Source organism: Taeniopygia guttata, chromosome 14 (assembly GCF_048771995.1).
Source record: "Taeniopygia guttata chromosome 14, bTaeGut7.mat, whole genome shotgun sequence".
Taxonomy (NCBI): Eukaryota; Metazoa; Chordata; class Aves; order Passeriformes; family Estrildidae; genus Taeniopygia; species Taeniopygia guttata.
The window spans coordinates 7,596,873-7,609,247 of record NC_133039.1 but is presented as its reverse complement, the minus strand read 5'-3'; the positions used below and the strand labels follow the sequence as shown (position 1 = coordinate 7,609,247).

Sequence of the window (12,375 nt, the reverse complement as noted above, 5' to 3'; positions counted from 1 at the left end):
CAGTGAGAGAGGGCCTGTACAGAGGGATGCAAGGCTTCCACCCTCCCAAACCAGGGACAGCCAGAGCATACCAGGGCATGGCTTTGCTTTTCCTCTCCTGCTGTTAGCTCTCACACTGTTTTCCCTCCCACTCTGGGATTTTTCCTTTTTTCTTTTTGACACATCTACGTTAGCTTATGGTAAGATGCTATTGAGCAATGTAATACAGACATGCCAGGGAACACACGAGGCTAAAAGAATGTTAACTTTATTTATGAACATGTGGTTTGTGTTTATACACATGCTAGTAAACAAAAAGAAAAAGAACTGTTTTCAAGAAATAAAAACCCATCTGAATTAGATCAAATACTATAAACGTGGTTTACATAAATGCATTACATTAACTGCTAGGGTCACTGGGCCAGTGCAACTAACTCCAACTCACAATGAGAGGCATTCATCTCCAAAAGGAATTGCAATCAATCAGCAACAGAATTATGTATGTTACATTTAGTGGTTTTAGACCTACACACAGTAAGTTTGCAATTTGAAGTTGATTGTTTCCATGGGAACCAGAGGCTGTATTCTTCCCAGAACACAGCCCCAGAGTTCAGGAATTTCTAGATTAAGTTGTCCTAATAGCTGATCAAGTGATCAGAACCAATGATCCAGGGTTAGTGTAATGCCTCACACCAGTCTAGTGAAGGAGAAGCAGTTATACTTAAAATAAAGATAAAAAATAAACCCCACCAAATAGTACTTTGATACTCTAAGGACTATTGGAAAAGCACAGTTGCACACAGTACTGACCCAAGTGGCACACCAAGATCTAGCCCATCACCAGGCACAGGTTTCCGTGTGGGATTGTATGTTAGCAGCAGTACAAGTGTTTGCAAACCTGAAAGAAAATGCTGCCCCTTTTCCAAATGTGAATTCCAAGTGGTGGTATACTAAAGAAAGGCTTAACCTTTGGGAATTACTGCAGCAGCCAACCCTGGAGTCACCCAGACCCAAAAATGTGCTGCAGGCAGAAGTTAAGAAAAGTGACTGGGATTTCACTCCCAAATGCCCCAGGCTCTAACTTGGTGCCAAAATTTGTGTTACATATTGTCATTTGCAGACAAACTGTTGAACTAAACTGCTTTACCAGATAAAGGGGAGAGATCAAATGCAGAACTTTAGAATACCACTCAGTGTAGCAGCGATACTGAAATTCACGTCAGGCTATTAAAAACATTTCTGTACTCAGGGGGGCCCAAACAGTATCACTTCAATTACACGGTTTCAGGAACAAATACCCAAATATTTAAGGACACAAGAAGGAATCATTTAGCTGCACAGAACTGTCCTGAAAACACCTGGGATATGCTGGGTTTGGTATTTGTTTAAACCCCCAAGTCAAAAGTAAGGAACAGCACCAAGTTTCACAATAATGATTTCTCAGTGGTTTTTGATAACATTTTCAAAAACCATTAGGCAAAAAAAAGGTATTTAAAAACAAAAGCTAAGTGATACAATGTGAAAATGGCAAAAAATACACTCCAAACAGTTTTTATTGCAAGAAACAAAAAGCACACAACAACCTATACAAACATACATATCACTAGCTATAGACAGACAGATGTAGAACATGGCACCATGTTCAGTGTGCAAACCTCGAGCCTACAGGATCTGGAAACGATCATACATTAGCTGTACAACACAGAGTCATACAGGAGATTCTGGCATATTCAATATGAAATACAATGCATTACTAGGCACAAATACCAATATTCACATTAGAACTCTGCAAATGATGGCATCACCCAGTTTTTACTATGCTGAATCAAATACAAGGTATTTACAACATACACTAGGGTTTTACTGGAAAATATATTAAATTAATGTTTGGCAAATTAATAAAAGGCTGCATGGTTTAGAACTAAGTCAAGTGTGTAGGAAAAAAAGTGTGAGATTGTGTTTTTACATACTGCTTTTGATGTTCCACTCACTGGCTCAGTTCGACTTCTAGAAGAAGAAATAAAGGTGATCAGAATTTAAAACAAATCACTTGTACCCGACACAAAGATTCCAGAACGTGAACATCACATTATGCTCCAATACTCTACTGAATGTAGACATTTATTTGTAATATAAATTGCTCTCTCTTGGTACATTCGGTGCAAATAAAAAACTCCCCAAAATCACATTTCTACATTTGTCACAAATTACTCAAGACTTACAGATCTAGAACACAACAGTGCATGAGGAAGTCATGAGACATTTTATCTCCACTCTCTAAGTATCAAATCCATGAAGTCTGTACTAGAGTTCTGTGTTCTCAAATAACCGATCACCAAAGCATGGGGCAGCTTTGGCCAACATGTACATCCCTGGTATGGCACACAGGTACCAGGCACAGGGCTTCAGTTTCTGTGAAAGAACAGTGATAAGCTACAAGTGCAAGTTTGCTCAAGTGAAAAACACAGTCACGTACAAAGGGGCAACAAAACCGTGTCAGCAGCACTGAACAGTGCTAGAATAGTGTTTCTTTGTGGAAGCCCAAGCACTGTGTTCAGAGATCTATTGTATTTAGCCATCAAAGTGCCAAAATATTAAACATGTTACATATGCTATATTGACTAAAAGTAGTAGTAGAAATGTCACCTGAAAGTAGTTTCTAGGATTTTGTGCGATTTAGGAGTCCTGTGACAAAAAAAAAGGTCTTAATTGCCAGAATTTGCTATAAGATAATCTTGAATACGTTACAATATTTTAGGAAATATGTATTACATTTGAAAACTTGCTGAGATTCCACATACTTGGTGGTCTGGCCTGCATGCTCCTCATCATGAACCACACATGCAGCCACTGAGAGAGCTAACAAACAATCCAGGCATCATCCAAAGAGTCCCATGAGCAGAAGCAATGCATAGGCTGCTGGGGAATTTGCATGCCAATGGAGAGGCTCAGCTTCCTGCCACTGCTAAAAACCCCCAGGCTCCCAATTATACCTCCTGAAGACAAGGAAGTACTTGGATTACCACACAAAAGTTGCTTCAGCCATTTACTGCAAGGTGAGTAATGCCTTTCTGAAGGCCTCTCACCACTCCAGCAGACATTCCCCCATCCCAAACATTAACCACCCTACCAGTGGTTTCTGCAGTGTTTCCAGCTGAGGAACAGAAGCCTCATCTGCCTGGTTAATTTTCAACTCTACCACAGCAGTGCTGTTCTTTCCTGATCCCCCCACACCAGTAGTGACAGACTCTTTGATGCCAGCTTTGGTTCTCTGGAGGGCTTTACAGCACCAGGCGAGGTGCACTGGCAGGACAGCACATTTACTCAGGTGAAATGAGCCCCAGAGCAAGGCTGTGCTTACAGGCACAAAGCTGTGGGTGCAGAATCCCGAGGGAGAGCTGGGAAGCACTGCACCAACTCCTGCAGTAACATGCCCCAAGGTTACACGCAGAGCCACATCCATTCGGGGTTTTTTTGCTTGCAAAAGCTTCATGGGTACCAGGATAGTGCTGTATTGTTTGTTCAAGACACACTGTAACTCCTCAGGGTACTTTACTGAGAACCAACATTAGAAAGACATGGCAAAACCACAAGCTAATAATATCTCCTGCTGGTGGTGAAGAGGCATGGCTTTAAGGAGGTTGAAAAACATGCCCATTCCAACAGAGCTGATGTAGCTATTATAGATCTGGACTGTATGAAAATATCAATGCAGCCATAATCCTGTAGTAGGACTGCATTTGAGTATCTGTGATTTTAATCAATACTGAGGACAGAGAATCTGGTGTAAACCTTAGAAATACATGGAGCACAGATCTCAGCTTGGGCACAGACAGGTTCAGAAAGGTAACCAGTACATTTGGTAACGTGCTAAATTGCTTCTGAGATTTGAGTTTGGACAGGATTACCTGTTTGTTCATGGTACTTGCACAAATCAGTACCCTTTAGGGTATGGGTTTTTTTTCTCTTGCCTCAAACAGATACTGTGTGTTTAGGAAACGCACAGGAATCACTTAGGAATGAAACTCCTTGTTTGCATTGCTCACCAGCCGGCAACCCTTGGTCTTTACTACATGTGAGGCAGAAGAATACCTGTCATATCCTGCCACACCTCCCCCAAATGCAGGCGACAGTCCAACACCCAGAATCAAACTCTTCTAAGACGTGAACAAATGCTAAGTTCACACTACAATGCGTACCTGTCTTTGTTAAAAAGGCACATATTGTAAGGAATCTCCCCATGTAGAGGAAACAGGAATCTCAGAAAATTTGAATCTCAGAAAAATCAACTCCAAACCAAACTCAATAGAATCATCTTGAAAGTTACCACTGTTGGTATCTGAACACTAAAATCCAAGTCTCCTTTGGGACAGACCCACTGAAATCTACCCCATGACAACAAACACCAGCAGCAGTTTTAACAAGCAAGTTACAACCCGAGTGCCTCTGCAAGTGCTGTCAGTACCAAGGTGGGCACACTGACCCCTCCCAAAAGGAGAATGCTCGCAGTACTTACATAACGTATGTTTTGCTGGTCGCTTTAACTCCTCCAATGGGGATTCTCCTCACAATCACAGATGAGTTCTTGGGAATCAGAGCACTATCATCAGTGTATTCTGGAAACAACATCAATAGAGAAAAAAACATTAGTCAATTGTAAGAATGTATTAAATATGTAATTACAGAGCAGTTTTGAGAATCCCTTTACAGATCTAAAAGCAAAAATTTGTACATAAATCAAGCTTTTATCCTCTCAATACACCAGCAGCACCTGTCAAGGAATCTTCAGATTTGATCATCAAGCACAAGCAGCAAAATAATTTTCAGTTTTTAAAGTTAGTTTGGATGCCAGGAGCAAAATGGTTTCAAATTACACTAAAGCAGAGTCTGATAATGCAAGAGGTTTTTCCCTGATCTGTTTTAAGCTTGTTTTGCTTCTGTCTGGCTATGAAACCAAGAGATCTCTGGAGAAAACCAAACCAAAGCCAAGCCTCACCTACATAAAATAGATTCTGAAGTCTGTGACTGCTTGTCCTGAAGAAACCAGGCACCAGCTAAAGCAGGGAAACTCTGCAGCAGTGCTTTCAGCATGTGAAGTACACCTGACTCCCCTCTGCTGCCCTGCTCAGGCCTGGCAGAACAGCAGAGCCACCAGCTCTGTGCTTGGAGCTGCAGCATCCCCAGGCAGGCTGGGCAGCTGCTCAGGGCCTGACAGAGAACTGCAACTGAAACTGATAGCACCGGAGTTCGGAGCACAGAAACCTGGGTGTTTCTGAGCCTGCTTTCACAAGTAGGACAGAACTCAAACTAAAGGGGTGCCACCCCCCTTAAGCTCACCATCCAGTCTGAATTAACCAAAGGGACACAAGTTCTTTCACTCAGTTTCTGTAGAGAAGAGAGACTCAAACGAAATGACCTCTGAAGGCAGCCTTGAAAAGCCTTTGGAAAACAGCTTGTGCCTGGAGCCATCCCTGCTCTGCCTTGGCCTGTACTGTGCTGGCTGTCTGAAAAGAATAAAAGCCTCCTGACCTTTTACATAAGGCCCAAACAAAAATCCAATTCTCAGACACACTCTGAATAAACTTAAAATGCAAAGCCCTCTCCATAAGAATGGTTTTTATATGGAACTTACACAGGCTGGATATGACTAAATAGTGTAAAGCACCATGAGAAGTGCTTCCCTGTGATGTGCCTGCAGTGTTAGTTATTCCAAGCCCTTACTTTTGCAGACTGAATCAGAGCACTGGTGTGAAACCCAGACCTGTTATGTATCTAGTCAAGCTTTGTCAGGATGAGTTTGCTCAGTGATCACACACAAAATACAAGTATCTCACAATTTATGCTCCATTTTTCAGTATATTATTCCTACAGGCAGGAACCTCCCTTAGACCAAAACATACCTAGCAGAAGACATCACTTCAACCATGAAATTAAAATTTTACTTCTATTTCCAACTAATAGAACATTTCTTCAGAAAACTGAGAAATCATTTAGCTGAAACTAATTCCTGATTGTCCCCCCAGGGAACCAAACAGCGAGACTCCTCTGGACTGCAGAGCAGCTTAAAGCTGTGGGTGAAAGGACCAGCAGTGACAGAAACAGCAGCTCCTATGGAAGTCACATCGTGACACAAGCCCTGCAGCTCTGCTCCTCACACAGCCACCTGTCAAAGAGGGACTTTCTGATGGAGAAGGAGCTCAAGCAGTGCTCAGGCCAAGACAAACACCTGGAAGATGGTGCCAGCTGCACTTCTAGAAGCCCAGAGCAGCTGTTTCTACTTGTGCCTGTCACTGTCTCTCCATGACTCCACACCTCAAGGTGAGCAGTGAGGAAAACTCCACACAGCTACTGCTCACACTTGTTCAAGCAGAGCTCCCACAGAAATGTTCAGAGCTGGAGGCAGCAACATTGTTCATTCCCACTCCCATATAGCACAAACTTGTTTTACCACCAGTGATGGCCGGGAAGTGGCTACTCAATTTTCTCAATCTGAGCTGTGATTAGAAGTACCCAACTAACCCAAAATGCCCATAAAAACAAAGAAAGATCTGGATATCAAAGGTTAGAGCAGAAGAGACAAGTCTAAAACTTGCTGTTCATCCTACAAGAAAAACAGTAGCTTGAAAGAGTCCAGAGAAAGAAGTATTTCAAGGCAAGAATGGAGGCAAACTAATTAGTCAGCTGATTGCTGCCTCACACTGACACAGAAATCTGACATCAACTACTTATTAGTGTCCACAACCTTCTCACAGCTAAGTGCAAAGAGCTCAGATTTGCTGGCAAGTTTATGCTGCTTCACATGGAATGAGCAATTTAAAACACCCACTTTTAAATCTATCTGTTATAAGGATTTCTGCTAGTTTTAATAATTTGTGTTTATGTTTGCTATAAGTAAGTCACTGACAAAAGTTGCCATGTTATTTTCTGGCCTGCTTTCATCCAGTTTCATCTGCCAGCATTGCCCAAGCAGCTCTGAGCCCTCTGAGAGGTTTTTCACTCAGGTGAAGTACAGAACTCACCAGGTGTCCCTGGAAAGCAAGCCAAGGTGTGCCAGGGCAGGGAAAAGCCTTGCTAAGCAGCTGCTGGGGGAAGGATGTGCAGATCAGAGCTGCAATGCCTGCCCACATGCCAGGCTGTCCCCACCAGAACACAGGGAACACGTTTTCTCCCTGGACAGGGTCTAACTCTGTTCTCATCACCGCCACTTGCTCACTTTGGGACAAGCCATTGCTGTGGCTGGCTATGAGAGCAGCCTTGAAACTTCCGAGTAACAGACTGGGCCAGTCCTGTTGGACTTTCTGCTTCCCCAGAAGAGGAGTCCCTGATCTGGAACAAGCTGGCCCAGGAGGCCAGCCAGCCCAGGGAATCTCCACGGCACTGTCCCCACACAGCGCGGAGCCCCATGAGAGCCCCTGCCCTGCTCTGAAGGGATGAGTCCATCAGATCCACCAACTCGGGATCCTTAATGGCATTACACCTCCCGCCCCCTGCCTGAAGGTCCTCTGGGCCCTGCTGTGGTGTCAGCGTGGGGCTGAAGCGCCGGAGCACTATTCTGCCTTAAACCATTCAGCTATCCACACCAGCTCAGAGCAAAGCTTTGTGTTTCTTTTCTTGGTATTTTGCCCTGTAAGTATGGCACATTTTCCAAGTGTTCTGTTTCAGAATGTCACAGCATGGGAAAGAGCACTCAAGAAACCTCAGTTGTGGAACCTGCAGCTCTTCCACAATATTCTAGGATACCTGTTATAGAAGACAGGTAAAAAAATCCAGATCCAATGAAATGGAGGCAAGTTTAAAAGCACCACTCTTGAGCATAGACTTTAGAGAACATGCCTTGATAGCAAGTATGGAAGAGGAACCCTCTACATAAAACAGGTCCCACTCACTCACTCTGCATTCCCCAGAATCTTACACAGTGCATCAGATCCTTTTTTCCCACCAATATTTAAAATACTGTGTACTTTTGGCCTACAATAGCAGTTATCCTATTACTAGCTTTCCATTAGGAAAAGTAACAGCTCCAGAACTGTAAAAGCTTCCAGGATCTTGGACCGATGTGAATACACAGTGCATCTCCACTCATGGCTCACTTTGTTCTTTCCAAAGATCATTTTAACATAAGAATTCCTAACGTAAGAATTCCTAACATCCCACTTAGAATAACCCGGTCTAGTTGTTATTTTAATTTCTGCAGGTTAATTAAGCATCTACATCTGATTAATAAAAACTAAGATTCACATTTATGCATATGAACCAAAGATTTGACAGACACAGGTTTTGGAAATACATTTTCTAGCTATGCTCTTCAAACCACAGAGGGATTTTTGCCTTTTAACATGGAAAACACCCTCAGGAAAGCTTCAATAAGCATCTGTGTCACTAATATAGAATTTTATATGATGTATTTTACATAGTTATATATTTATTACTTGATAGTTATTTTGCAGAGGTTAAAGTGCAACACAACCTGCCTAGAGAAGCCAGGACAACCCTTTTTAATTTCACCTCGAGGCAGCACCAGCTTCTGGCGAGGTGAACCCCTTTCCTTCCCTGGACTCTGGTTAGGGATGAAAACAAAGTAACAGCCTGGTCAATCTGGATGTTGCAGTAATACTTTATGAGGTGACATTTACGAGCCTCTTTTTTCTCTTACAGCTTCGCTTTCTGTTCTCGGCTACAACAAACTCCGTGTGTTTGGTATTTCAAAGCCGGGCTGGGCCGAGCAGCCCGGGTGACACCGGCCCGGGTGACACCCGCCGCTGCTCCTGGGAGCCCAAAGGGCCCCGGACACAGCGCAGGGACCTCCCCAGCACAGCGCTCCGGCAACTCGAACCCAGGGCTCAAACGCTTTGCACAGCTTCATTCAATACTGCCACAAAACCCAAGACTTCACAGCTCTGTCTCCGCCCATGTTTGTCACGCAGCACAGCAGCATCCCCTGCACCCCTAATGCTGTGCTGGGAAGTCTCTTCACACTCTCCTGGAAATCATTTAAATATCTGTAGATAAATAGATGCTTTAACTCCAACCCCTCTGAAGGCCCGGGCTGAAGTTACAGAGCATTCTGTTTAAACGTCCACAAAACACTGAAAGAGAAAAAAAACCACCAGTGCACATTGTAAAGAAAAGAATTACTGAGACACAGTACCACAGGAGGGAAAAGAAAAAGGTTTAAAGTTGCAGGAATGAAAATACAGTTATTTTTATTTCTGAAAGATCACACTCCGAAGTCTTTAATTACATTCAAACTTATCAGGATGGCAGATTACCAAATTGACGCATCATAGTAACACAAGCCCACATTCACATCACAGAATCAAGCACTATTTATTAGATTTAAGCGAATTTATGACTCTCCGAAGAACATTTCTTACAAATATTCACTGTAAATGTTCTGCCATAAAACTCTTCAGGACTGCCCTGATACAGCAAACACTAAGTGCCAGGAAGGAAAAAAAAAACAAAAGAAATTAGACAAGAATGATGAAATGATGCTCAGCAGTACCCTAACTACGGTGTCTTTTGTTTGGAAAACTTACATTAACAGGACTTCCCAAGAGTAATTTTCTACACATAAAGCTGATAATGCAAGAGGCTTTAAGGGTCTGTAAAAATTGTAACTCAGTGATACACTCGATACAAATTGTTGCTTTTAAGCAAATACTACAAAGGGCACTTGGTTTCAATGAAAGGCGGGTAAAAAAGCAGCAAACCACCTTCCAATGAACAGGGGCCAAAAGAAATTGACGTCAAAGTTCAGTCATCAAACACACTTTTTTTCCCCTCATTCAAATTAGCCACGTGCTATATTCCCATCACCTTCCCATTTCTCTGCCAGATTTCAAAGAAAGCTGGCAGGTTTGTTATGGTCAGACATCCTGCCCCCCACCTCCCCCATTTTACCTACAACTCCAGGACAAACACGAACTTGTGCAGCACCGCCACACACGGAGCCGTGCCCCGCACGCAGAGCTACTCGGACGGTGCTGCGAGAGCAGCAGCTACAAAGGAACAGCCCCGAGCGCACAGCAGCCACCACCGCTGCCCCCGAGCCCCACGCACCTTCTTTGGTCTGCGCGTTGGTGATCTGCAGGTCGCAGTCGGCCGCCTTCAGCTTCTCCCGGCCCATGATCTGGCGCTTGAGGTCGCTCAGGGAGATGTGCAGCCCGTCGAAGGTGACCGTGTCATAGTTGAGCTTGGAGGAGAACTTGTAATGCACGCACGACATGGCGGGGCGCGGGCGGCGCCCGCTCTGGCGCGGGGGGACCGCGGGGGCCGGGCAGGGCCCGCGGGGGCCGGGGCGGCGGCGCTGGGGCGGCGAGCGGCGCTCAGAGCCCGCGGCGCTGCGCCATGGCCGGGCCGAGGCCTCGGGGCGGGGGAGGCCTCAGGTCTCCATCGTGGCGAGCCCGCGGCCCCCGCCCCGCAACGCCCGCGGCGCTCGGCGAGCGCGGCGCGCCCGCCCGGCTCCTGCTGCGGGCCCCGCTCGGCCGGGCCGGGCCGGGCCCCGCTCGGCTCGGGCCTCGCTTGGTGCGGGCTGGACTGGGACTCGGCCCTGCTCGGTTCGGGTTGGGGTTTAGGCCCAGTCAGCCCGGTTCGGCGGCGCTCGGCCCGGTTCGGTCCCGCTCGGCCCGGTTCCGCCCGGCTCAGCCCGGCTCGCCCCGCTCGGCCCCGATGGCGGCTCCCGCGGCCGCCCCTGCCCTCAGCGCTGCGCCGACAGGGGTTTCCCGGCCGACGCCGCACGGGCCGCGCGAGCATGCGCAGAGCAAGCGCGTCCGCCGCGCCGCGCGTGACCCGGCGCCAGCGCGTGACGCGCGTCACGTGGGCGCGGCGGCCCCGCCCCGTGCGAGCGCCCCCCAGCGGAGCGCGGGGAGAGTTCCCCTCATGAGGGAGGGAGGGACGGTGAAAATCGATAATGAATATTGCTAGTGAATATGGACGGTGAATATTGATAGTGAATATAGACAGTGAATATGGATGGTGAATATTGATAGTGAATATGGACAGTGAATATTGATAGTGAATATGGACAGTGAATATTGGTAGTGAATATTGATAGTGAATATGGACGGTGAGTATTGATAGTGAATATAAACAGTGAATATTGATAGTGAATATGGATGGTGAATATTGATAGTGAATATGGACAGTGAATATTGATAGTGAATATTGATAGTGAATATAAACAGTGAATATGGACAGTGAATATTGATAGTGAATATGGACAGTGAATATGGACAGTGAATATTGATAGTGAATATTGATAGTAAATATTGATAGTGAATATTGATAGTGAATATTATTGACAGTGAATATGGACAGTGAATATTGATAGTGAATATGGACGGTGAATATTGAAAGTGAATATGGACGGTGAATATTGATAGTGAATATGGACAGTGAATATGGACAGTGAATATGGACAGGTGAATATTGACATGTGAATATTGGCAGTGAATATTGACCGGTGAACATTGACAGGTGAACATTGACAGGTGAACATTGACAGGTGAATACTGACAGGTGAACATTGACTTTAGAGCCCAAAAGTGTCACGGAGCAGCCTCGGGGCTCCCATCGCCATCGGCCGTGCTGCGAGCCCTGCCTCTGGCAGCGAGCCCTGCCTCTGGCAGCCTGGGCACTGCTGGCGTGTTCAGCCCGCCTCCTGGAATTACTGACAGCAGGCTTCCACTTGGCCAGGATTTATTTTCTAATTCACAAATCTCTACACGGGAAACCTTTTGCCCACCAGCTGCCACATGGCTGTCTCAAGGAAATCAATCCAAAGACAAGTTTGTTTTTCCAATAAAAATAGCAAAGCCTTGGAATAAACTCTTCTCATGTCTCTGGGGAGCGGCTGCGGCTTGGGACACGGAGAGAGGAGAGAGAGGGGATTGGGACACGGAGAGAGGGGATTGGGACACGGAGAGAGAGGGGATTGGGACACGGAGAGAGGGGATTGGGACATGGAGAGAGAGGGGATTGGGACATGGAGAGAGGAGAGAGAGGGGATTGGGACATAGAGAGAGGGGATTGGGACACGGAGAGAGGGGATTGGGACATGGAGAGAGGAGAGAGAGGGGATTGGGACATGGAGAGAGGGGACTGGGACACGGAGAGAGGAGAGAGAGGGGATTGGGACATGGAGAGAGAGGGGATTGGGACATGGAGAGAGGAGAGAGAGGGGATTGGGACATGGAGAGAGAGGGGATTGGGACATGGAGAGAGAGGGGATTGGGACACGGAGAGAGGGGATTGGGACACGGAGAGAGGAGAGAGAGGGGATTGGGACATGGAGAGAGAGGGGATTGGGACATGGAGAGAGAGGGGATTGGGACACGGAGAGAGGGGATTGGGACACGGAGAGAGAGGGGATTGCGACATGGAGAGAGAGGGGAT

The 12,375-nt window shown here is 46.0% G+C and overlaps 1 protein-coding gene across 4 annotated transcripts in view; it reads right to left on the bottom strand.

Annotated features, from left to right (window-relative positions):
• Positions 1-10,759, bottom strand: part of RBBP6 (RB binding protein 6, ubiquitin ligase) — a 28,376-nt gene extending 17,617 nt beyond the window's left edge. For 2 of the 4 annotated variants that reach the window (XM_030284974.4, XM_030284976.4), the window contains exons 1-4: positions 10,042-10,759; positions 4,496-4,595; positions 2,626-2,664; positions 1,950-1,986 (exon numbers count right to left, since the gene is read on the bottom strand). In XM_030284974.4, the coding sequence (XP_030140834.4) occupies positions 1,950-1,986; positions 2,626-2,664; positions 4,496-4,595; positions 10,042-10,207 (342 nt within the window). In that variant the 5' untranslated portion in view covers positions 10,208-10,759. The remainder of the gene's footprint in view (positions 1-1,949; positions 1,987-2,625; positions 2,665-4,495; positions 4,596-10,041) is intronic. The other 2 variants (XM_030284975.4, XM_030284978.4) reach the window with 1 other exon arrangement.
• Between the last annotated feature and the right edge of the window lie 1,616 nt (positions 10,760-12,375).